Source organism: Aquarana catesbeiana, linkage group LG13, assembly GCF_042186555.1.
Source record: "Aquarana catesbeiana isolate 2022-GZ linkage group LG13, ASM4218655v1, whole genome shotgun sequence".
Taxonomy (NCBI): Eukaryota; Metazoa; Chordata; class Amphibia; order Anura; family Ranidae; genus Aquarana; species Aquarana catesbeiana.
This window is the reverse complement of record NC_133336.1, coordinates 90,032,424-90,057,896: the sequence shown is the minus strand read 5'-3', so window position 1 is coordinate 90,057,896 and position 25,473 is coordinate 90,032,424. Positions and strand designations below refer to the sequence as shown.

Below are 25,473 nucleotides of genomic sequence, written 5' to 3'. Positions count from 1 at the left end.
ATTCAGCTGCAGCGCAAATTTATTTATCTTGACAGCAACAGCATTTGCTCCCACGATACATAAAGCCGTGACTCCAGCGCTGTCGGAGGTGATTTCACCACCACAGTTACATACTTCAGCATATATGCCGAAGCATGGGAGCAGCGGTGGGTGGAGGAGCGATTTGCTCCTGACTTTTGCGGGAGGATGCCCCCATGCTTCGGCATATATAAACGGTGCATGTATGCCCGTCATTAGAAGTGGGTGGATGAAGGGAGGTATTCTAATGGTGGGCATACCCACCGATCAATATCTTTTTTTCGTTCAGCCCACAGGCTGCATGAAAAAAAAGTTTACAATATATGCCCAACAAGGACCAGCAATACATACATACTGGTATGTTGCTGGACTTTGAGTGGTTATACCAGAATGATGCCTGCAGGCTTAGGTATCATCTTGGTATCATTCTTTTCAGCCAGCGGTCGGCTTTCATGTAAAAGCAATCCTAGCGGCTAATTAGCCTCTAGACTGCTTTTACAAGCAGTGGGAGGGAATCCCCCCCCCACCGTCTTCCATTTTTTTCTCTGGCTCTCCTGTCCCAACAGCGAACCTGAGAATGCAGCCAGTGATTCAGCCAGCTGACCATAGAGCTGATCAGAGACCAGAATGGCTCCAAACATCTCTATGGCCTAAGAAACCGGACGCTACGAGCATTTCATGACTTAGATTTTGCCGGATGTAAACAGCGCCATTGGGAAATTGGGAAAGCATTTTATCACACCGATCTTGGTGTGGTCAGATGCTTTGAGGGCAGAGGAGAGATCTAGGGTCTAATAGACCCCAATTTTTAAAAAAAAGAGTACCTGTCACTACCTATTGCTATCATAGGGGATATTTACATTCCCTGAGATAACAATAAAAATGATTAAAAAAAAATAAAAATGAAAGTAACAGTTTAAAAATAAGATAAAAAAGCAAAAAAATAATAAAGAGAAAAAAAAAAAAAAAAGCACCCCTGTCCCCCCCTGCTCTCGCGCAAAGGCGAATGCAAGCGTCGGTCTGGCGTCAAATGTAAACAGCAATTGCACCATGCATGTGAGGTATCACCGCGAAGGTCAGATCGAGGGCAGTAATTTTAGCAGTAGACCTCCTCTGTAAATATAAAGTGGTAACCTATAAAGGCTTTTAAAGGCTTTTAAAAATGTATTTAGTTTGTCGCCACTGCAAGTTTGTGCGCAATTTTAAAGCATGTCATGTTTGGTATCCATGTACTCGGCCTATGATCATCTTTTTTATTTCATCAAACATTTGGGCAATATAGTGTGTTTTATTGCATTAAAATTTAAAAAAGTGTGTTTTTTCCCCAAAAAATGCGTTTGAAAAATCGCTGCGCAAATACTGTGTGAAAAAAAAAATGAAACACCCACCATTTTAATCTGTAGGGCATTTGCTTTAAAAAATATATATATAATGTTTGGGGGTTCAAAGTAATTTTCTTGCAAAAAAAAATAATTTTTTCATGTAAACAAAAAGTGTCAGAAAGGGTTTTGTCTTCAAGTGGTTAGAAGAGTGGGTGATGTGTGACATAAGCTTCTAAATGTTGTGCATAAAATGCCAGGACAGTTATACCCCCCCCCAAATGACCCCATTTTGGAAAATAGACACCCCAAGCTATTTGCTGAGAGGCATGTCGAGTCCATGGAATATTTTATATTGTGACACAAGTTGCGGGAAAAAGACAATTTTTTTTTTTTTTTGCACAAAGTTGTCACTAAATGATATATTGCTCAAACATGCCATTGGAATATGTGAAATTACACCCCAAAATAAATTCTGTTGGTTCTCCTGAGTACGGGGATACCACATGTTTAGGACTTTTTGGGAGCCTAGCCGCGTACGGGACCCCGAAAACCAAGCACCGCCTTCAGGCTTTCTAAAGGCGTAAATTTTTGATTTCACTCTTCACTGCCTATCACAGTTTCGGAGGCCATGGAATGCCCAGATGGCACAACCCCCCCCCAAATGACCCCATTTTGGAAAATAGACACCCCAAGCTATTTGCTGAGAGGTATAGTGAGTATTTTGCAGACCTCACTGTTTGTCACAAACTTTTGAAAATTGAAAAAAGAAAAAAAAAATTTTTTTCTTGCCTTTCTTCATTTTCAAAAACAAATGAGACCTGCAAAATACTCACCATGCCTCTCAGCAAATAGCTTGGGGTGTCTACTTTCCAAAATGGGGTCATTTTGGGGGGTTTTGTGCTATCTTGGCATTTTATGGCCTTCGAAACTGTGATAGGTAGTGAGGAGTGAAATCAAAAATTTACGCCCTTAGAAATCCTAAAGGCGGTGATTGGATTTCGGGGCCCCGTATGAAGCTAGGCTCCCAAAAAGTCCCACACATGTGGTATCCCCGTACTCAGGAGAAGCAACAGAATGTATTTTGGGGTGTAATTCCACATATGCCCATGGCATGTTTGAGCAATATATCATTTAGTGACAACTTTGTGCAAAAAAAAAAAAAAATTGTCACTTTCCCGCAACTTGTGTCAAAATATAAAATATTCCATGGACTCAACATGCCTCTCAGCAAATAGCTTGGGGTGTCTACTTTCCAAAATGGGGTCATTTGGGGGGGTTTTGTGCCATCTTGGCATTTTATGGCCTTCAAAACTGTGATAGGTAGTGAGGAGTGAAATCAAAAATTTACGCCCTTAGAATTCCTGAAGGCGGTGCTTGGTTTTCGGGGCCCCGTACCCGGCTAGGCTCCCAAAAAGTCCTAAACATGTGGTATCCCCGTACTCAGGAGAAGCAGCAGAATGTATTTTGGGGTGTAATTCCACATATGCCCATGGCCTGTGTGAGCAATATATCATTTAGTGACAACTTTGTGCAAAAAAAAAAAAAAATTGTCACTTTCCCACAACTTGTGTAAAAAAAAAAAAATATTCCATGGACTCAACATGCCTCTCAGCAAATAGCTTGGGGTGTCTACTTTCCAAAATGGGGTCTTTTGGGGGGGGGGTGCCATCTGGGCATTTTGTGGCCTTCAAAACTGTGATAACTTTTGCGCAAACCAATAAATATACGCTTATTGACATTTTTTTTACCAAAGACATGTGGCTGAATACATTTTGGCCTAAATGTATGACTAAAATTGAGTTTATTGGATTTTTTTTATAACAAAAAGTAGAAAATATCATTTTTTTTCAAAATTTTTGGTCTTTTTCCGTTTATAGCGCAAAAAATAAAAACGGCAGAGGTGATCAAATGCCATCAAAAGAAAGCTCTATTTGTGGGAAGATAAGGACGCAAATTTCGTTTGGGTACAGCATTGCATGACCGCGCAATTGGCAGTTAAAGCGACGCAGTGCCAAATTGTAAAAAGTGCTCTGGTCAGGAAGGGGGTAAATCCTTCCGGGGCTGAAGTGGTTAACTGGCTTCTTGAGTATCATTTAATTGGAAGGCAAGAATTAGGTTTATAACCCAAGAATGTATATCTTTAAAGTAACCCTGTCATAAATCAATTAGAAGCAGGCATACTTTAAAAAGAAGCAAATGGATACCTACCTATTCCATTGCCTACTCTGTTCCATACAAGAGAAATCCTCTGATGTCTGCTGGGAAAAGCAAAACTCCTGGGAGCATCGATCTCCTCAGTCCCACGCAATCCTCACTGGTCGGTGGGATGAATAATGGAGCACTGTGTGGGAACATGGTCACTCCTGGAAGTATTTGTTTTCCAGTAGATTTCAGCAGAGGCCTTATTCTTACCTATGCAGGTTGCAGTTTGCATATTCCAGGTGCATTTTGCATTTTCCAATACACATTTTTGATTCATTGAAGTCTATGGAACCAAAAACCAGAAAAAAGTCCCTGGCCATTTTCATAAAATGCACAGATGTGAACGGAAACCCTGTTAAATGGACTGTAGTGTGTTTCTGCAAAACTGAAAACGCACTAAAAAATGCATAGGTGTGAACCAGGCCTTAGTAAGATCTGCATCTAGCATTTCACTATTAGTATCCTTAGACTCATAATTACTAATTAGTTAGATAAGATGGACTTCAGGCCAAATGTTAATTCCTCAGTAATAACCATTTTTAGTGTCCTGTAAGTCCATATAGAAATTATGACAATAACAGTTACTGTATTTCCACCTTATTTTCTGGAGATTGCAAAATTCTATTGCCACATGGATGGGATCTAGAAAAATACATCACCATCCCAATGTATATATACTGTATATAAGAATTTGGAAAACATAACTCACTTATTTCTTCATCACAGGTTATAAAACAGGAGCCACAACTGCTGGATGCATATTGGCATAGACATCTGATTTTCTTGCTGCAGGGGAAGACAAACGAGGCTCTAGATGACTTGAACTTAATTATTAAATATAATAAAACACATGCAGGTAAGACGTTTGCTCAGCTGAGTACCCTCTATGGGGCTGTATACTGGTACTAGGGCAACTTGGGTGAAGGTGGCCAAGTGGTTAACACTTCCACTTAGCAGTGATCGGTTTGAATCTCAACCTTGCCACATCCTGCCTTGAGTTTGCATGTTCTTCCTGTGCCTGGGTTTCCTCTAGGTACTGTGGTTTCCTCCCACATACCAAAGACATGCTGCTACGTTAATTAGCTCCTGTTTAAGTTGGCCTTACTGTGTGTATGTATGAATATGAGTTAGGGACCTTTAGATTGTAAGCTCCTTGAGGGCAGGGCTGATGTGAATGTACAATATATACAGTATCTCACAAAAGTGAGTATACCACTCACATTTTTGTAAATATTTTATTATATATTTTCATGTGACAACACTGAAGAAATGACACTTTGCTACAATGTAAAGTAGTGAGTGTACAGCTTGTATAACAGTGTAAATTTGCTGTCCCCTCAAAATAACTCAACACACAGCCATAAAAGTCTAAATCGCTGGCAGCAAAAGTGAGTACACCCCTAAGTGAATATGTCCAAATTGGGCCCAAAGTGTCAATATTTTGTGTGGCCACCATTATTTTCCAGCACTTCCTTAACCCTCTTGGTCATTGAGTTCACCAGAGCTTCACAGGTTGCCACTGTAGTCTTTTTCCACTCCTCCATGACGACATCACGGAGCTGGTGGATGTTAGAGATCTTGCGCTCCTCCACCTTCTGTTTGAGTATGCCCCACAGATGCTCAATAGGGTTTAGGTCTGGAGACATGCTTGGCCAGTCCATCGCCTTTACCCTCAGCTTCTTTAGCAAGGCAGTGGTCATCTTGGAGGTGTGTTTGGAGTCGTTATCATGTTGGAATACTGCCCTGCGGCCCAGTCCCTGAAGGGAGGGGATCATGCTCTGCTTCAGTATGTCACAGTACATGTTGGCATTCATGGTTCCCTCAATAAACTGTAGCTCCCCAGTGGCGGCAGCACTCATGAAGCTCCAGACCATGACACTCCCACCACCATGCTTGACTGTAGGCAAGACACACTTTGTACTCCTCATCTGGTTGCCGCCACACACACTTGACACCATCTGAACCAAATAAGTTTATCTTGGTCTCATCAGACCACAGGACATGGTTCCAGTAATCCATGTCCTTAGGCTGCTTGTCTTCAGCAAACTGTTTGCAGGCTTTCTTGTGCATCATCTTTAGAAGAGGCTTCCTTCTGGGATGACAGCCATGCAGACCAATTTGATGCAGTGTGTGGCATATAACCTGAGCACTGACAGGCTGAGCCCCCACCCCTTCAACCTCTGCAGCAATGCTGGCTGCATTCATACGTCTATTTCCCAAAGACAACCTCTGGATATGACGCTGAGCACGTTCACTCAACTTCTTTGGTCGACAATGGCGAGGCCTGTTTTGAGTTGAACCTGTCCTGTTAAACCGCTGTATGGTCTTGGCCACCATGCTGCCGCTCAGTTTCAGGGTATTGGCAATCTTCTTATAGCCTAGGCCATCTTTATGTACAGCAACAATTATTTTTTTCATATCCTCAGAGAGTTCTTTGCCATGAAGTCCCATGTTGAACTTCCAGTGACCAAATTTAACACACCTGCTCCCCATTCACACCTGAAACCTTGTAACACTAACAAGTCAAATGACACCGGGAGGGAAAATGGCTAATTGGCTCCAATTTGGACATTTTCACTTAGGGGTATACTCACTTTTGTGGCCAGCGGTTTAGACATTAATGGCTGTATGTTGAGTTATTTTGAGGGGACAGCAAATTTACTGTTATACACTCACTACTTTACATTGTAGCAAAGAGTAATTTCTTCAGTGTTGTCACATCAAAAGATATAATAAAATATTTATAAAAATGTAAGGGGTGTGACATACTGTATGTGAAGTGCTGCGTAAATATATGGTGCTATACAAGTACCTGTTAAAAATAAGTCTATGAGAGTTTACTGCACATACTTTCACTAAGAGCTCATTCACATCAGCAGCATTGCACAATGCAGTCCCAAAGCAGGAACAGGGCAATTTGCCTCAAACAGTGCACTTAAAAAAATGTTGCATTTTTGTGCAGCACATTTTGTTCCTGAACATATATTTTCTGGGTGGCACTAAATGGGAATAACTTACTAACAGTTTCTTTGAAGTACCTAATAAGGAGATGATGAAAAGGAGCTGTTTTAGAAGATACATAATAAATAATGTCCAACTACTGTGGTATTCAATTTTATGAAGTGAAAAATAACACGGGAGATTCAATGTATGTAAAGCATGTAAAACAATTCAATTAGCTTTGTGAATTAATGCTTTTATTGGGAAAGGACACTATTTCATAACACAAAGCTAATGAACAGATGGATGTAATGTCACTCTGATCCTGTGACATTTCCAATCTGCATACCAAAGGATATGCACTGTAGATAAGCATATACATGTAGACTTGGAAGTTTCATACATACAGGTACCTATGTTGGGTTGATGCCACACTTGTGATCTTGTCATTAGTGAAAACTTGCCAACCGCAGGTTTGGAAAAAGTGCTGTGAAAGCCATTACTTTGTCACACAGGGCCCATATCCACAGCGAGAGAGAGTCAAGGACATACAGAAGCATACCTGAGGTTGCATAGAAAAAAAAGGTGTTACCAAGGCATTAAAGAGTAACTCCGTTTCTGTTGAGAAAAAAATATTCCTCTCTGGGTGATCTATGTACATTGCAAAGATTCTAACAAACTTTGTTACAGATTCCTACCTTTTGTTATTCTTAAGAAGTAGCTGTTTGTTTGTGTCCATGTGCTCAGTGAATCTGTATGGGAGTGACTTTATAATTATCAGTCAGCTGCTGCATATGCAGGGCTCTAATGAGGAAATTGGCAGGGTCTGCATCCCTTTGAATGTGATTTACCTTTGGGAGCTCTCACCAAAAATGGCATTTTTGTGTGCAGAGGATGCCAACAATCTGACTTGTATCTTAGTGCAGACTTCTGGGTAAATTAGTGATCCAATCACACAAGCATAAAATTATATTTCTGGGATGGTATACAGAAAGCCTCCAGGTAGCCATATTGCCTTGCATTTTACAGAAAATTACAGCACTGCAGACTGAAAGGGAAAGGTAGTTTTTAATAACATTTAATTACACTTTGACTTGTGTCACAATTGTGTACGCTATAATATTTATTTTTCCATTTGCAAATTTTATCCCATGAAAGTGGAGTTACCCTTTAAGTGTGTACTGGAGTCACAGCATGACACAGGATGTTCTGAGCTCACTGTGTGGGACTGGATTCTCTGGGGTTACTGAGTGAAACAGAAAGCTCAGGATACATTTTGTGATACAGGGGTTCTGAGGTAATTGGAGACACCATAGCGCAGGGGTCGCTGAAGTCACAGAAGTCACTGAAATGCAAGGGTCACTGAAGCCATGGAGATCACAGGAGTGCCCAAGGGCTCACAGAATTTCTGGAGGTACAGGACTGCACAAATCACTGAAGAGACACAGTAGTGCAGGGCTTACTTGAGGCAGAAGAGTTCAAGGGTTACTGTGGCACAGGACAGCATGGGTAGCTGGATGAACTGGAATGCTGGGGTCTCTGGAGGCACAGGAGTGCAGGGGTGTCGCTGGAGGCACAGGGGCACAGTCACGGAAAGCAAGAAAACACAGGAGGAACAAGCAGGGGTGGCTCAGTTAAAGCGATGCATTGATGGAAGGCCGATCAGTTTGTCGCTTAGCACTTTAAGGCTGCGCCTGCAATCTAATTGGTTGTAGTATTGGTGCTCCTGATGACAGCATGCTATAGGGAGACCTGATGTTTAATGGCAGGTACAGTGAGTTCATAACATTACTCTCCCCCCCCCCCTCTTTTTTGGGACACCCCACCTGTCGAGATTCTGTCAAGGTTTCAATGAAATCTCTTTACAAGGAGGGGACCAATCAGATGCCAGAGCCCAGGATCTTCCTTCGGGGCCAAAGACTTTACAGCCAATCAAGCACAGAGGATTTCTACAAGACATTTTGGAGTCATAGATTTGATGGCCATAACTTTAGTTTGAGGGAGTCTGAAAGGATATACCCAACCTCCAAGGGGAGTAGAGACCAGAATTAGGTTGATTGCGCAATCGTATGGACGATGTGGTAGCAACTGATCTGCATTAGGCTTGGAGAAGACATCTTGGTATTCCACATAATGAACCGGAATAGGGGTGGTAACCTTGGAGAAAGCCAAAGAGATGGATTTGGGTGGCAAGACCTTGATGTGACACTTAAAATGACAGGAAGACCCACAGGCAAGTAACTGGGAGGAGGACCAATCCAACACTGAAGAGTCATTGGGGCCAAGGAAGGCCCAGAATGAGCATAGACTTGTGATGAGTAGGGATGAAATTGGTCATGTGCAGATCCTAGTCCAAACCCATGTGAGTGAGCCCACCAGCAAGTTACCACCTGTATACTTGGGTAATAATCTGTGGGGCATTCCCCTTCCTGCAGCCACATGTATACAAGGGGTGTGTATACATGCAGCTGTGGGGAGGGGAATGACTGAGATGTAGATGATTGGCCCAGTACAATGGGCTTGTTCACGTGGGTTTGTGGAAATTGATCCTCTAATGGGACTTTAGAAGGAAACACCTACTCATAGGTCATAAAGAGTATAGAGGATATAATGATTGTATGATAAAGTGTTTTTTAATAGTATAGATCTTTAGATGGATCTGTGGTACAAGGGGTAAATGTGCAGCAAGCGTGATACATACAAAAATTGGCAATACAAACATGCATAGAATAATTCACAATTCTAGAACTCCAATACACATAGAACACATATGTGGGGAGTACCCGACGCGTTTCGAGCTATGCTCTTCCTCAGGGGTATCAGATTGGAATCAGCAAACAACAGATGTGTCTATAAATTAAAAAAGAAGAAGGAAAGAAGGGGGGGGATGTAACACCACCGGACGTAGGTCCTGCTCCTGGTCCGCAACCCGCAAGGCCTATGTGCCCACCCAAGGCACGGCCACCCGGGAAGCAATCCCCAACAGAGGGTGTCAAAAAGGCCACCGGTAAGTAGAATGGTCCTGGAAAGGCTCCAGTCTGTAAGGAGCAAGAGGTGGGAAGGGGGTAGAGTAATGAAGAGGCAAAAGGAGGTAATAGAGTTGGTGGGACCCCTAGGGGTGTGACACCCCACTAATAGGGTGATAGCCAAACAAAATTAGAGTAGCATACCTGAGTGGGCCCGTCAATTGTTTGAAGGCGGGAGGTTAGAGGAGGTATGAGTGGAGGACGTCTGGGCCTGGGTCCTATGTGGCTGGGACGTCTGGGCCTGGGTCCTACCCCCTTCCCACCTCTTGCTCCTTACAGACTGGAGCCTTTCAAGGACCATTCTACTTACCGGTGGCCTTTTTGACGCCCTCTGTTGGGGATTGCTTCCCGGGTGGCCGTGCCTTGGGTGGGCACATAGGCCTTGTGGGTTGCGGACCAGGAGCAGGACCTACGTCCGGTGGTGTTACGTCCCCCCCCTTCTTTCCTTTTTTATGGATGCAGCATTAGATACATGCCCTCCAAGCAATACTACATGGTCAGTATTCACTGTGTCTTTTCATAGATAATGTATACTTGCATTTCTAACCATTATCTCTCTGTTTATATGTTTTATGGCGATGTATATTAATTACAACTCCCTTACAATTGGTTTATGACTGTTATTATTATTTTTAATTTATAGACACATCTGTTGTTTGCTGATTCCAATCTGATACCCCTGAGGAAGAGCATAGCTCGAAACGCGTCGGATACTCCCCGCATATGTGTTCTATGTGTATTGGAGTTCTAGGATTGTGAATTATTCTATGCATGTTTGTATTGCCAATTTTTGTATGTATCACGCTTGCTGCACATTTACCCCTTGTACCACAGATCCATCTAAAGATCTATACTATTAATAAACACTTTATCATACAATCATTATATCCTCCATACTCTTTATGACCTATGAGTAGGTGTTTCCTTCTAAAGTCCCATTAGAGGATCAATTTCCACAAAGCAAGTTTAACTTGGGATGTGGGTTCACCTACCCGTAGACCAACCTAGCACCAACCCCTGCTTGTTCACGTGGGTTTGGACTAGGGTCCTAATATGGCCAAGCGAATCACTAGGGATGAATGTAGACCTGACTTGTTGTACAACAAAGGAGATGACATTGTGGTGAAGCACTCTTAAGCAAACATCCCAAAGCAGGCTCCCCCCCCTTTCTAAAATTCACATTGGCATGCAGCTCTGCGTGCTAATGTGAAATAACCTAACTTTTTTTTTTTTTTTAGAAAAGATTTCTGCTTTTGCTTACCTATTTGTGTGTCTTATGAGGCATTGGTAACATAGCAAGGGCCTCACACAATCCTTCTGGAAAGGTAACTTTACCAGTGTCTTCAAGGAGATCTTGTTCCTAAAACTGTCTTTGTTGCATAGACTCCTCTCACGGAGGTGAAGCAGAGGACATAGGCAGTTAAAGGTGGAACTGGAAAGTTGTACCGGAGAGGGAGGTAAAGCCTTCCACAGGAAAGTCCTCTCTTGGAAGTGTTTCTGAAAGTGAATGTCTGTCCATTTGTATGGCTTGGGTGACGTAGCTAAATCCAATAGATGTCGAGTGAAGCACAAGTGCAGGAGTTACTGGAGATACTGGGGGTCACTGTATACACAGAAGTTATTGGAAACAATAGAGTGCAAGTGTCACTGGATATGCTGGGGTCACTGATATGATTCCTGTCCCTGGTGACCCTTGGAGACATGGGATCAAAGGGGTGAACAAGGTCCCGAAGTTTCTGGAGGCAGAAGTGTGGTCACTGGAGGCACTAGAGTGCAGGGGTTGCTGAAGGCACAGGAGAGCACCTTGCTGGAGGCACAGGAGAGCAAGTGTCTCTAGTGACAGAAATGCAGGTGTCACTGGAGGCTCAGGAAGACAAGGTTCTCTGGAGGCACAGGGGTCACAGTGAGTCGAGACAGGGATACAGAGGAGGCACACGCAGCTTGGTTTGGATGTAGTGATGTGTTGCTCGAATGCTGAACAGCATATCTCCTCGCCAATTAAGATTGCACCTAGAATCAAATTGGTCATGGTAGTGCCACTCCGGCAGAAATCTGGGAGTTCAAACAGCCTCACACCAGAGGGGAAACCTGGTGCCAAATCCCAGTTACAGTGAGTATGACATACCTGTTTTACAGGTCACTCAGTCTCTGGCTGGGTAAGCAAGGTGGTGCTCCCTCATGGACAGAAACACTGAAAAATCTTTCTTACTAGCTAGAGAACAACTCCTTGCACTTCAAGCCAGCAAGGGAGTGACCTTTGTAGATGGCTGAGTATTTCTGTGCTCTACCTTGGTTGCCACCAGTAACAGGATTGTAAGTATGACATTGGCCCTAAAGATTTTTGTATTATACACTGCTCTGGAATATCAAGAGAAATGCCGAAGGATAAATAGCACTTAATATTGTTCTTTTCTCCCATGCTGTATACAAATCAGATGCGTACTTGTCCAAAGCTGAGATATACAAGCAGAAGAAGGACTACACTTTGGCTATAGTAAACTACACACAAGCTCTTAAATGTCAGCCAACGAATGATGACATCTATTTCCGGCGAGCGCAAATGTATGAGGCTCAGGATGAACTTATTATAGCCATGGATGATTATGCTCAGGTATTTATATGCAATTAGTATAATTATTTACTGCTCCAATGAAAACATTCTCTATGAAGAATGTTCCTAAATGACCTACTGTATATGACGAAGACATGAATTGGCAAAACAGTATTTTTTTTTTCATTCTTACAGTGCTTTTCCCATAATCCCAGTCGGACAGAAGCTCTTATGAAGCATGGCATGTACTATTTTGCGAACAGCAACTGGAGTGCAGCAGTACAGGACTTCACAGCTGTCATCAAACAGGACTTTACTAATGTGGAGGCCAGGTAACTGATTGTGACATCTCCAACATGGAGGGCTTAAAAGTTTGTGCTGCCAACAAAATCATTTGATATAGACCCTTACTAAAATCCCCCATTTAAATTTGTGTTTCATTAAATTTACATCTCCATTTTTGCCAAAGTTATTTCCCATTTCCTGTAGCACCAGCAGCGAAAAAAACATATAATTTCTGTAAATCACATGGCACAGTGAAATTCTTCTGAATGGAAGATGAGATGCGAATGTATGCAATATTTTTCAACACCCTTGGATGATTCCCTTAAGCAAATCACAAGCTAACCTAAAGATACTCCTATGATAAAACCTTAGAGTGTGTTGTGTTTGCTGATGAAGTTATCAGGGAATAGAATTGCATTGACAACTTAGTAAAAACAGGTCTGTAGCCTTTTCTGGCTCATCTGCTCCCTAATGATAATAAAGGGGAAATAACAAATAATGCATTGTAATATTGGCGACTCTATAACAAAAATGCAGGCTTCCTAGGAATTTAATCAGTTTAGGAGGTTTAGGAGTTTAGCTCAGCCTGAAGCTGTGTTCACACTGCATTGGATGCAGAAGAGCAGAGGCGGCTCTCTAATTAGGCAAATAAGGCAGCCGCCTAAGGCCTCGTGGCCGCCTAATATGCCTAACGCGTGTGTGGGATTTGCTGGGAATGTCCCTCGGTCGGTGGCCCCGTCTTGCGTCCGGGGCCGCAACTCATTTTCCCCACCCAGGGGCGGACTGTCACTCACCACTGCCCGAGGTCAGAGGGTCAGTGGGTGGAACCATCTACTCCTCTCCCCCAGCTCCTCCCTCCTGCCGTGCACCACGGATCTCTGACTCCGGCTATGTGCAGAGCTTGGATAATGCCTGCAGTGGCTGAGCAGCTCCCCAATCTCCTTTGCAGGGTGGACGATCTGAAATGGAGGAGGACCCGTCAGAGCTGATGCCCGGCGATCATCCAGGAGCCAGTCTGCAACTAACAGCCTCAAAGGTACAGTCCTGCCGTGCCCGACACTGACACATCCTAACTGAGGGCGCCCAGAGAATTACCGCTGCCTTCCACCCCTCGGACCTCACACACACTGCCCTGCGTGATGATATGCATGCAATCCGGCATATGATGCCACCTACTGACCCCATTCTATCATCACTATCCTCCTCATCCCCCTGTTCCTGGCATCCTACCTCCTGTAATACTTCCCACTGTCAGCTTCCTACCAACTTACCCCTGTCATCATCTCCATCCTCATCCTAATCCCCCTGTTCCTGGCATCCCACCACCCTACCATCATCTCTGCTGTACCCCACTGCCAGCTGACTACCACCTCACCCCGTCATCATCATCCCCTGTCATTATCATCGCCATGTACCCCACCTCTAGCATCCACCACCCTACCCCTGCTGTACCCCACTGTCAGCTGCCTACCACCCCACATCATCATCATCCCCCCCTTTACCCCACTGTCAGCTGCCTACCACCCCACGTCATCATCACCCCCCCGTACCCCGCTGTCAGCTGCCTACCACCTCACGTCGTCATCCCCCCTGTACCCCACTGTCAGCTGCCTACCACCCCATGTCATCATCCCCCCTGTACCCCACTGTCAGCTGCCTACCACCCCATGTCATCATCATCCCCCCTGTACCCCACTGTCAGCTGCCTACCACCCCACGTCATCATCACCCCCCTCCCCTGTACCCCACTGCTGACATCCCACTCGTCAACATCCCCATAACTCCTCTGTATCCCACCTCTGGCATCCTACCACCCCACCCCCTGTCATCATTCTCATCTTAATCCTTCCTGGTACTCCACTGCCAGCTTCCTACCACCCCGCCCCCTGCCATCATCATCCCCCCGTACCCGAACCCTGACATCCTCCCACCCTGCCTCCTGTCATCATCATCCCCATGTAACCCACCTCTAGCATCCACCACCCTACTCCTGTTATCATCCTTATCTTTATCCCCACGTACCCCACCTCTAGCATCCACCACCCTACCCCCGTTATCATCATCATTCTCTTCATCCCCTGTACCCCACTGTCAGCTGCCTACCACCCCACCTCATCATCATCCCCCCGTACCCCACTGCTGACATCCTACCACCGCGCCTATTGTCATCAACATCCCCATCATCCCTGTACCCCACCTCTGGCATACTACCACACTACCTCCTGTCATTATCATCCTCATCCCTCCTGTACCCCACCTCTGGCATCCTATCACCCTACCCCCTATCATTATAGGGGAGATATGATCTCAGCCTCTCCCCAATACTGCCACTATTACCCCAAACTGCATCCTGTCATCCAACCAACTGTACCCCAACAGTTGCATCACACACCATAATACTGCCCTGCCACCCAGTGAGCAAACAGTGAGTGATAATGATAAGCAGTAACCCATAGCAACCAATCAGTGAGCAGTAATAATGTGCAGTAACCTCTAGCAACCCACCAGTGAGCAGTAATAATGTGCAGTAACCTCTAGCAACCAATGAGTAAGCAGTTATGACATGCAGTAACCTCTAGCAACCAATGATTAAGCTGTAATGATGTGCAGTAACCTCTAGCAACCCATCAATGAGCGGTAGTAAAGGTGCAGTAACCTCTAGCAATCCATCAGTGAGCTGTAATAATGTGCAGTAGCTTCTAGCAATCAATCAGTAAGCAGTAATGATGTGCAGTGACCTCTAGAAACCAATCAGTGAGCCTGGAGCAATCAGTGAGTGTGAACTAGATCTTTATGTTTACATTATTAAAGTTTTTTTTTAGATAAGTCTATGTGCATTTGTTTTTTGGGATGTTGGGATGGGAAGCGAAATTGCTAGGGGTGGGGGCAGGAAAATGTTTGAATTATTTTTCCCATTATGGGCATGAGTGGGGCCTCATGTCTAAGATTTGCCTAAGGCCTCACAAAGCCTAGAGCCGCCTCTGCAGAAGAGCATCTGTTGCATAGGGTCAGTTGCATTTCCACATTTTATTTAAGCTCTGTTATTTGCTTTGCAGTGTTGCGGAGTGGTCGTCCTCTGCTGCTTCTTCTCACACGGAATGTCAATGAGTCAACCAGCTTGTTGAAAACAATGCCCTCACTTTGTGCTTGATATCTTTTCTAAAGCTGGTTACACATGGTCCAAATATCATTTGGACCATGTGTACAGCTGTCCTTTCGACAGAAGCTGATCTAAGGGCCGACTTTTGTCAAAGGGACATTCTGGAAAACCAAAGACACAAGCGGAAGAAATCGCTGCACTGCCTGTTTAGTACAGCGATCTATCAGTTTTCTTTTGTGTAGCTCGTGATGTTGAACGACAAAATCATACTGTGTATACCAGGCTTTAACAGTTGTTAGGCAGGGAAGGTTGGTGAGGGTAAGTGGAATACAGTGAAATACAATGCTCCCTCTAGTGGTAGATCTAAAAATATTAATGTTTTTCACAATAACAGAAATATGGAAAAGTGAACATCAAGAATGTGAAACTTTAACATATAATTAAAGGCAAGTTTTACAATTTTTGGATAGAGTGGAGAGGGATTTCCTGTGTTCCTGCTGGGGAGATTTACCCTTTCTGTGTATCATGTTTACCATTATCACAGAGTGAAAGTGAAAGAAAATCCCAAATTCTAGACTGTCACCAGAACAGGGGAAATCTTCCAATATGGAGACCCTGGTGACAACTAGGTATTCCCTCACTTTGGGGGGATTTCATCTCATATTCTGTCTTGGCTATGGAACAAGAAGTGAAGGGAGATCTCCTCAATAGGACATAAATGGCAAAAAAATCCTGACATGAGTCATAACTATCCCATATGCTATCTAAAGTTAAAAAAAAAGTTTTGCCTTTAGTTGTTGTTTAAGGTAGATTCTGATATAATGTATTCACTTGAAATATACTATACTGTCCAATTAAATACTTTTGCTTAGGAGCAGTTGGGTGTTTTTTCAGCTGCCCCTGAACTCTCCTCTGTTATCTTATCAGTATATGTACTCAGGGTGGTTTATAGTCCTTTCTAGGCAGTTGAGTTTAGAAGCATTTTTTGTAAAGCAAAAAAATGCTTTCAGGACGGATGTTCAGAGGCATTTGAAAAGCCAAATGCCTGTAACAGCTTCTAAACGCGTGTGAACTTGTTAACTCGCGTTTAGCCAAGTTTCCTTTACAGTTGTTTTTAATGGAGATACATTTTTGACTATTTGCAAAAAAAACGCTTCTAAACGCAAACGTGGCTAAACGCGGCAAAACTGGCATTTCTAGATGTCGGTTACTATCTGTTAAATCAAATCATTCAGGAGAGGTTTTAAAACGTCGCGTGTACATTAAGCCTTAACCATTTGCTGCCTGCTCAGAGTAAATATACTGCAAGCAGGCAGCACAGCCAGGCACCTCGATGTACCCATACGTTGTAGTGTACTTCCACCCCTTGCTGACCTGTGCTGTGGTTGGACACGGCATGAGTTTGTCAGTAGATTGCAGCCAATGATTTTTAGCTAAAACCTGATGATCAGCTGTGGCCATTCACAGCACAGAGTTTTGTGTTGACAAACACACAGAACTTTGTACACAGACAGCGATCTGTCTGTTTCTTCTCGCTGAAATCACCTCTGAGTTCAGGGAGAAAAAGCAGCCAGATCTGTTTGTAAAAGCAGCACACATTACACACACTACACTTGTAAGCCACACAGTTAACCCCTTGATTGCCCCTTGATGTTAACCCCTTCCCAGTCAGTGCCATGCGTACTGTGTACAGTATTATCACTGATCACTGTATTAGCCAGTGTCAGTTAGCATTAGATTGCCCACCACACTATTAGTTGCTGATTACCGCCATTGCTAGTATAGTGTCTGTACAGATCAATATCTTGGTCACAATTAGGACTATACCAGTGTCCCCATTAGTATAGTGCCCCAAAAAATGCAGTTTGGTTTTTACCAAATACACGTAGCAGAATACATTTGACCTAAATTTATGAATTTTTTTTTTCTTCAAATTTTAAGATTTTTTTTTCTTATATAATAAAAAATTAAAAAAAACAGTGCAAATCAAATACCACCAAAAGAAGGCTCTATTTGTGTGAAAATTATGATTATAAATTTAATTTGCGTACAGTGTTGTAACCATGCAATTGCCAGTTAAAGTAGAACAGTGCTGAATCACAAAAAAATGCCCTGGTCATGAAGGGGGCAAAACCTTCCAGAGGTCGAGTGGGTAAACAGGAACTTCAGTCGCTCCTCAGATTTTTTTTTTTTGGTAGCCCCATTTATCTATTATGCAGCGTCGTCCAGGATTCAGATACTCAACTGCCTAGTGGATCCTGCATTGTTTATATTGTGAAGGGTAGCGGCAGTGCACAGAGCCTTAGCTGATCTTGGGGGCGAAGGCCCGCTTCATGTAGAGACAAAAACCCTAAAAATGTCAGGGTTTTTGCCAAGGACCCAAAAAGCTTCTCAATAACTTTTGTTTTTATGGATGTCTTCCTTGTCATCTAATCGGCTAAGATTCTTTGAGTCACACAAGTAGAACTGCCTTCTTAGAAATGGAAATTTTTTGTGAGGTTTCTCATTGATGATAAAAAGAAGTTTGTATGGACTTGGTAGGTCCCCTCTTCTGAGTATTTCTTGGGTGAGCATGGAAACCCTCCTTTACTCCAATACCTAATACCCAATAGATAAGCTGTCACTGATAAACACAGAAGCCAGACTTCTGTGTTTACAAGTGATAGTGGTGAGAAGGGAGCAGAAGGCCTGAGCCAGAGGTGGTGGAACTGAGTTCCACCAAGTTCCAGCTGAAAAAAAGCCCTGGTCAACAGTGATCATTAATACGCAGGGATTTATTTTTTATTTATTTGAATTGGATATTATTATATTGAGGTTTATTCTCCTTGAACATTTCTTGTCTTTTTTTGATGAGATTGTAAACTTGTGGCCAAAGCAGATGAATGTGATTTGTAAAGTGTATTTCCATATAACAGAACTTTCCGTGGAAGAGCTTACACCAAGCTAGCCCGCTACAGTGAGGCAGCAGAAGACTTTTCAGCTATTATTCATTTGGATCCCAAGAACTGGATGGCTTTTTATTACAGAGGATGTTTGCTGCGCAAGTGTTATCCATACCACGCCCTGCAAGACTTCAGCATTTCTGGTAAAAAAAAAAAATGTTCAGACGGAGAACTCAACAACGGTAGTCTACATGTTTCTTTCATTTAACTCACCCTAATGCCCTGTACACATGACCGGTTTTGCAGTTGGAATAAACTCTGAAGGTTTCTCCGACGGAACTCCGATGGAATTCCATTCAAGCGGTCTTGCCTACACACGGTCAAACCAAAGTCTGACCAAAGTCCGACTGTCAAGAATGCGGTGACATACAACACGTACGACGGGACTAGAAAAAGGAAGTTCAATAGCCAGTAGCCAATAGCTTCCATCTCGTACTGGCTTCAGAGCATGCGTCGTTTTTGGTTCGTCGGAACAGCATACAGGCGAGCGGTTTTCCTGAAAGGAATTGGTTCCGTTGGAAATATTTAGAACATGTTCTATTTCTAGGTCTGTCAGAATTTTCTAAAAAAAAAGTCAGATGAGGCATACACATGATCGGAATATACGATGAAAAGCTTCCGTCGGATTTTTTCTGTCGGACATTACGCTCTTTATCACCTCTTTAATCTAACCTTGACACTTAGCTATTAACCTAACCCTAACCTAATACTTTCAATTCATCCCAACCCTAAAATGTAACCTATCATTTAATCCTCTATATCCTAACCATAACCTTAATCTTGGTAACCACATCAAATTATTGGCTCTGAAAGCCACCTCTTGTGCACTGGGAAGCACACACTCAGAAATATAGCCAAAGCTACATACAAACTGTGACTTTTAAGTGAGACTAAGCTCTGCAATATACTCACCTCCACCTTCCAGCGATGCGACTGTTACATACCTCGCAGGTGCTGTAATCTTCTCTCCAGGTTTTTGGCCTCTTGATTGGCAGGCAGAGAATGACGTCATCCCATGCATGCACATGGAAGTCAATCATGCTAGCACAGCCAAAGTGTCCTGGGAATGCATGCTGAGCTGTGCATGTGCATTAAATAGAAGATTGCAAGCAGGCAGGTAAGTATGTAATAGCATGTCTCTTCTGCAGTTAACAGCTGCCTGTTTGCAGATTTTTAAATTTTAGGTTTAGTTCCACTTTACCAGTAAACTTCAAGCTTTGCCCCACCCACATCTGTCTCTTGGGTTTCCCCATTTGCTAGTGAGGCTGTACATCTCAGTTAGACACTTATAGGGAGGCTTCAGAGTTGAGAGGGAATGGGTCCAAGAGACAAGCAGAACAAGGGTAGTACATGGAATCGGCCTTGGAGTATTACAGCAGCAACCCATGGTTGTGGTCAGTTTCAGGGCTCACGTTCAGAATTCCACTGAATGACCAGGAACATGCTCACAAGCATTGAGCAAGTGCCTGGTTCTTTACAAGAGTATATTCACAGCTGGGAAATCTGACTATAAGCTGTGCCATTGGTCATGTACCATGGGATAATGCTGTAATTCTTCAAGGCAGCTTCCATGTGCTGCTTCCACAATCCGCTTTTCACCACAAGTAACCTTTACACTTTCTCATTATATGCTCAGTTTGAAACACCTACGTAAATTTGGTGCATGTGCTAATGTTTTAGGAGCACAGGCTGTCTCAATTTATTCTACCCAGTGTTATAATTTTTTTTTTTTAATTCTCCACAGTGCTTCTTTATGATGAGTTTGAAAATCTGAATGCTTTTCTTCAGCGTGGTATCCTGTACACAGACCTAGGATTGTCATCTGAGGCTACATTTGACTTTGAACATGTACTGGCTTTGGACAGGTATGTTGTGGTCTTCTTTGATCTATTTTATTACATCTTGTGTATGATATTTAATGTATGTATGAGGTTATAACGTACAGTGCCTTGAAAAAGTATCCATACCCTTTTGAAATTTTACTTTACCCCTAACTAAAATCTAGTGAAACCAATTGCCTTCAGAAGTCACTTAATTGGTAAATAGAGTCCACCTGCGTGTAATTTAATCTCAGTATAAATACAGCTGTTCTGTGAAGCCCTCAGAGGTTTGTAAATGAGAACCTTAGTGAACAAACAGCATCATGAAGGCCAAAGAACACACCAGACATGTCAGGGATAAAGTGGAGAAGTTTAAAGCAGGGTTAGGTTATAAAAAAAATATCCCGAGCTTTGAACATCTCACGGAACACTGTTCAATCCATCATCCAAAAATGGAAAGCATATGGCACAACTGCAAACTTACCAAGACATGGTCGTACACCTAAACTGACAGGCCAGGCAAGGAGAGCATTAATTAGAGAAGCAGCCAAGAGGCCCAATGATAACTCTAGAGGAGCTGCAGAGATCCACAGCTCAGGTGGGAGCATCTGTCCACAGGACAACTATCAGTCGTGCACCCCACAAATCTAGCCTTTATGGAAGAGTAGCAAGAAAAAAAAGCCATCATTGAAAGAAAGCCATAAGCAGTCCCGTTTGCAGTTTGCGAGCAGCCATTTGAGGGACACAGCAAACATGTGAAAGAAGGTGCTCTGGTCAGATGAGACCAAAATTTAACTTTTTGGCCTAAATGCAAACCGCTATGTGTGGCAGAAAACTAACACTGCACATAACCCTGAACACACCATCCCTACCGTCAAAGATGGTGGTGGCAGCATCATTGTGTGGGGATGTTTTTCTTCAGCAGGGACAGGGAAGCTGGTCAGAATTGATGGGAAGATGGATGGAGCCAAATACAGGGCAATCTTAGGAAAACCTATTAGAGTCTGCAAAAGGCTTGAGTGGGGTGGAGGCTCACCTTCCAGCAGGATAACGACCCTAAACATACAGCGAGAGCTACAATTGAATGGTTTAGATCAAAGATTATTCATGTGTTAGGATGGCCCAGTCAAAGTCCAGACCTAAATCTAATTGAGAATCCGTGGCAAGACTTGAAAATTACTATTCAGACGCTCTGCATCCAATCTGACAGAGCTTGAGCTATTTTGCCCTTTATTCTTTAATAAAGGGCAAAATTTCACTTTCTAGATGTGCAAAGTTGGTAGAGACATACCCCAAAAGACTTGCAGCTGTAATTGCAGTGAAAGGTGGTTCTACAAAGTGTTGACTCAGGGGGGCTGAATAGACATTTACACTACATTTTTTAGATATTTATTTCTAAAAAATTTGAAAAAATATTTATTATTTTCCTTCAAGGCACCATACATTAATTGTAATTTGTTAACACATCTAAATATGATACTGATTAAAAAGTGATTAATTCATACTATTCATTTATTTTTTTTACACTTCCTGATAATTAATTAATTTGTTATTACACAATTTATTGAAATTTAAACTGGAATTTGCAGCATAAAATCATAAAGCATCCTTTACCTTTTTATATAGGTATCAGCTGTAAGCAATGTTACATAGTTACATAGTTACATAGTAGGTGAGGTTGAAAAAAGACACACGTCCATCAAGTCCAACCCATGTGAAAAAAAGTATAATACCTATAATTCTAGATATTATCATTCTCAGGGGCGTTTCTGGATGTATAGCAATGTCTTTGTGTTATATGTTATATATATCAGTGACCTCTTTCCTAGAGGGTAGGGTGTAAAGGAGATATGTTTCTGTACTTTGTCCAAGGCCGCATTTCCAACTTACTTTTAGGAATTAGTTTCTTAGTAGAAATTGAAGAATCCTTCGTTCATACGATGCTTCCAGAAAGGTTGTTTATTTGTTCAGAAAGATAAGCAAAGACAAGACTAACATCGGTAACATGTGGCATGATGATGGTCTCAGAAGGAGGAGGAGGAGGAGGAGGAGACATCTTGATGTTACATTCTCCAAAGTGTAGGGTTACTTCCCATCTCCCTTCCACCTCTCCATCCCACACTACCATAATTCTCATCCATTCTTATACTGTTTCATAGTGTTATGTCAGCATATCCTAGTAACACCTATATTTGCATATATACTTTAAATGGCTATAGTCTAAAGATAAGTAGCATTACTCCACCCATGGTCCTGACATAGCAACTCAAAATAGAAATATCTACCCAGCTAAACCACTCCTCTCTGTCCTTTGTCCTCCATCCTATAACCTCCAGAAACCATCACTAATTACATATAACATTCATGTGTTTCATATATTTTTTCAGAAACTTTTATCACTTAAAATAATAATAAACTTAAAATCTTCTAACAATTCCCCCTCAATGCACTATAATCAACAGATATAATAAGTGCATTCATCTTAAATAATAAATGTCTCTGATCCACTTTTTCAATACAAACAATACAAAAAACAGTAATACAATTTAGTGTGTCAGATATTGTACATAAACATTTTCCAAAACTCAGATATCCCTATGAAAAATATTTAACTATTTCATTCCATTGAGAAAATTTAAATTATTATATTATTTATTAATTTTAATTCTCCATCTAAATCATGTAATATTAAAGATTTTCTTCCTTCAACTTCATGAATTTATTTAACTTCCTGTGAAACTCTTATGACTTTAACCATATAATTTAACTATTTTAATATAAAGAAGAAATGCATATCTTTGAAAAAACAAATTATATTGCTTTGTAATATAAATTATTAAATTCATAAATAGAATTTCTTCCTTTCCTGGAAATTTCAATAACGAAATAACTTCTACAATATAAGTTTTTATACATTATCCTTGACACTGAACAATTATAAACACAATAAATAATCTACTCATCTGTAGATACATAAAAAAAAAAAAAAAAACTTTCCCATTATTTGATTGCCATATTTTATATATTCTATCTTTCTATTTATTTTTCTATATTTATTTATCTATCTAATCATGTTCTTTAAATTTAGAAACAAAAAATTATAATTCCAATGTACCTTAAAAATAACAAAATAATCTTTCCAATTGATATCTCAGTTGACATCTCTGTTGGCATCCCTGGTACCTTCAGATCTATAATTCTTAACTGTAACTTTAGCTACTGGAATAAATTACTAAACATACTCATTAGAAGTAGAAATCTCATTCAAGACATAATTTCAATTTAAATTTAGCAAAGGCCTAGCCATGTTTTGTGAACAAACTTCTGAAATACCTGCACCTGTTGTTTGCAAAGTTTGCAACCACACTACTTTATACAACAGATTATATAAATAACTAAGTATGCTAATCTCAAAAGACTTCCTGTCATTAACTCAAAAAGTTAACAAACTCTGTTTAGAAAATAATAACTTTTTAAACTAAAACTGTAGCAGGTAAATATTATCCAATCTTTACCTTATTCTTGAATCATCTTACCCTATTTAGACTTTATAATACTATTAATACGTTCTACAATACCTGAGTACTTAAGATGATAAGAAACAAAAACTTTACTAAACACCTAAAATTGCATACATGTCCTATAAAATTTTAAATCATAATCTGATTCCATGGTTTGAAATCCAACCCCAATGGAATATGACATAAGTTCACAACAACTTAGTTTTTGTTAAAAATATTATTTTTTCTAGAATTATCTCAATTAATTTAACAAAAAGAAACAACTAAAAAAACAACATCCAATATCCTCCTTTAGCTGGTGGGAAAAAAAATATAATCAATCTATATAGATTTGCCAAATTCCTCAATACTTTGTAGTATTAGGTTACTCTTTCCTTTTGGATTGTTCTATAAACAAATAAAACAATATTCAGAAGTTTGATTACAAACTGTTCTAAAATGAGTAGTTCAGAATTTCTTTCATTAACTTAAACAAAAAATCAATCAGTCAGTCAGTCAGGTACCTGGATATGCAAAAATAAATATATTTTAATTTAAAAATAACTCTATCCATTATTGTTGGAATCAATTATTTTTTACAATAAATGTTATCTCCTATAATCAATCTGTACTGACTCTAACTAAGACAAAATGTCATAGTCCCCCTCTTTATCCTGACTAAATTAAATCTTGTAAAAGAATAATCCTACCAGATTATTGTATTTTTTCCTTTACATTGACAATTGCTTTAATTTTGTAAAAGAACATTAATTTAGGTTGGGCTTTCCTAAATATTCTATTTCTGAAAGAAATTTGATCATGTTGAAGTTCCTTTTCAGAACCAAAAACATTCCTTTCATACAATATGATTGAATGAGCCACACATGCCTGTCACTCTGACTGCTTAACACATGGCAGTCTTAGGTTCAGCTTTTAATGCAGACACATATACAGAAAGTTTAATATTGCCATTCCATTGTGCCAATATATTTAGCACTATCTATATAAGCACAGGAAATTCTTTCCCAATAAATGTCCTCTAAAAGTCAAAAAAGTAAGTTTTTCATGATTAATTTTCACAACTGTGGCTCTATCACGCTGCATACATTTTTAGTCTTTTTAGTCACCATGTATTTATATACCACTACAACTGATCTTTTTAACATCCAGTTGCCACTAGACAAAGCTGTGTGTGTTGACACCTTCTGTTTTCCTTGTAATAACACCTTTAGTGTAACAAAAGAGTTTTTTCAAAACAAATGGTGCAAAACCCACAATGTCTCTGATCTGTAGCATTGGACAATGTACTCCTAACACATTTTTTATAAATACCAATGAAATTGTCTCATCACCCACATACACTTGAATGTAAAATGGCTGAGATAGATCTCTATATTAATCAAAAATACTAAATTAATAAGGGCTTTCTTTAGATCTTCAAATTATTGTATATAAGTTATATTTTGTTGTTAAAAAAATATTTGCCCTACAGTAAGCCTATATAATTCATTAAAATTTACTCAGACAGATACTTCCTCTACAAAAATCTCAATGAACTCTCGAGAAAAGTTATTAATTACTTTAGTAAGTAATAATACCTTTTAAAAATACATTTTTCTCATCAATGAATCCTCTTCCAGATATTCGGAAGACTTAACACAAAAATGTGTTGTGCTTTGATCCACAAAAGTGAAAAATGTCATGGCATGATGACTAGTCTGTGTAACTTGATCTGCATTTCTCTATTGGTAATACACTCCTCGCATG

At 41.0% G+C, this 25,473-nt stretch overlaps 1 protein-coding gene across 1 annotated transcript in view; it reads left to right on the top strand.

The window, feature by feature from the left end:
* TTC6 (tetratricopeptide repeat domain 6) overlaps positions 1–25,473 on the top strand; it is a 305,088-nt gene that overhangs the window by 113,266 nt on the left and 166,349 nt on the right. The window contains exons 13-17 of the mRNA XM_073610036.1: positions 4,269–4,398; positions 11,944–12,119; positions 12,255–12,391; positions 18,360–18,529; positions 20,131–20,251. Coding sequence (XP_073466137.1) covers positions 4,269–4,398; positions 11,944–12,119; positions 12,255–12,391; positions 18,360–18,529; positions 20,131–20,251 — 734 coding nt within the window. The remainder of the gene's footprint in view (positions 1–4,268; positions 4,399–11,943; positions 12,120–12,254; positions 12,392–18,359; positions 18,530–20,130; positions 20,252–25,473) is intronic.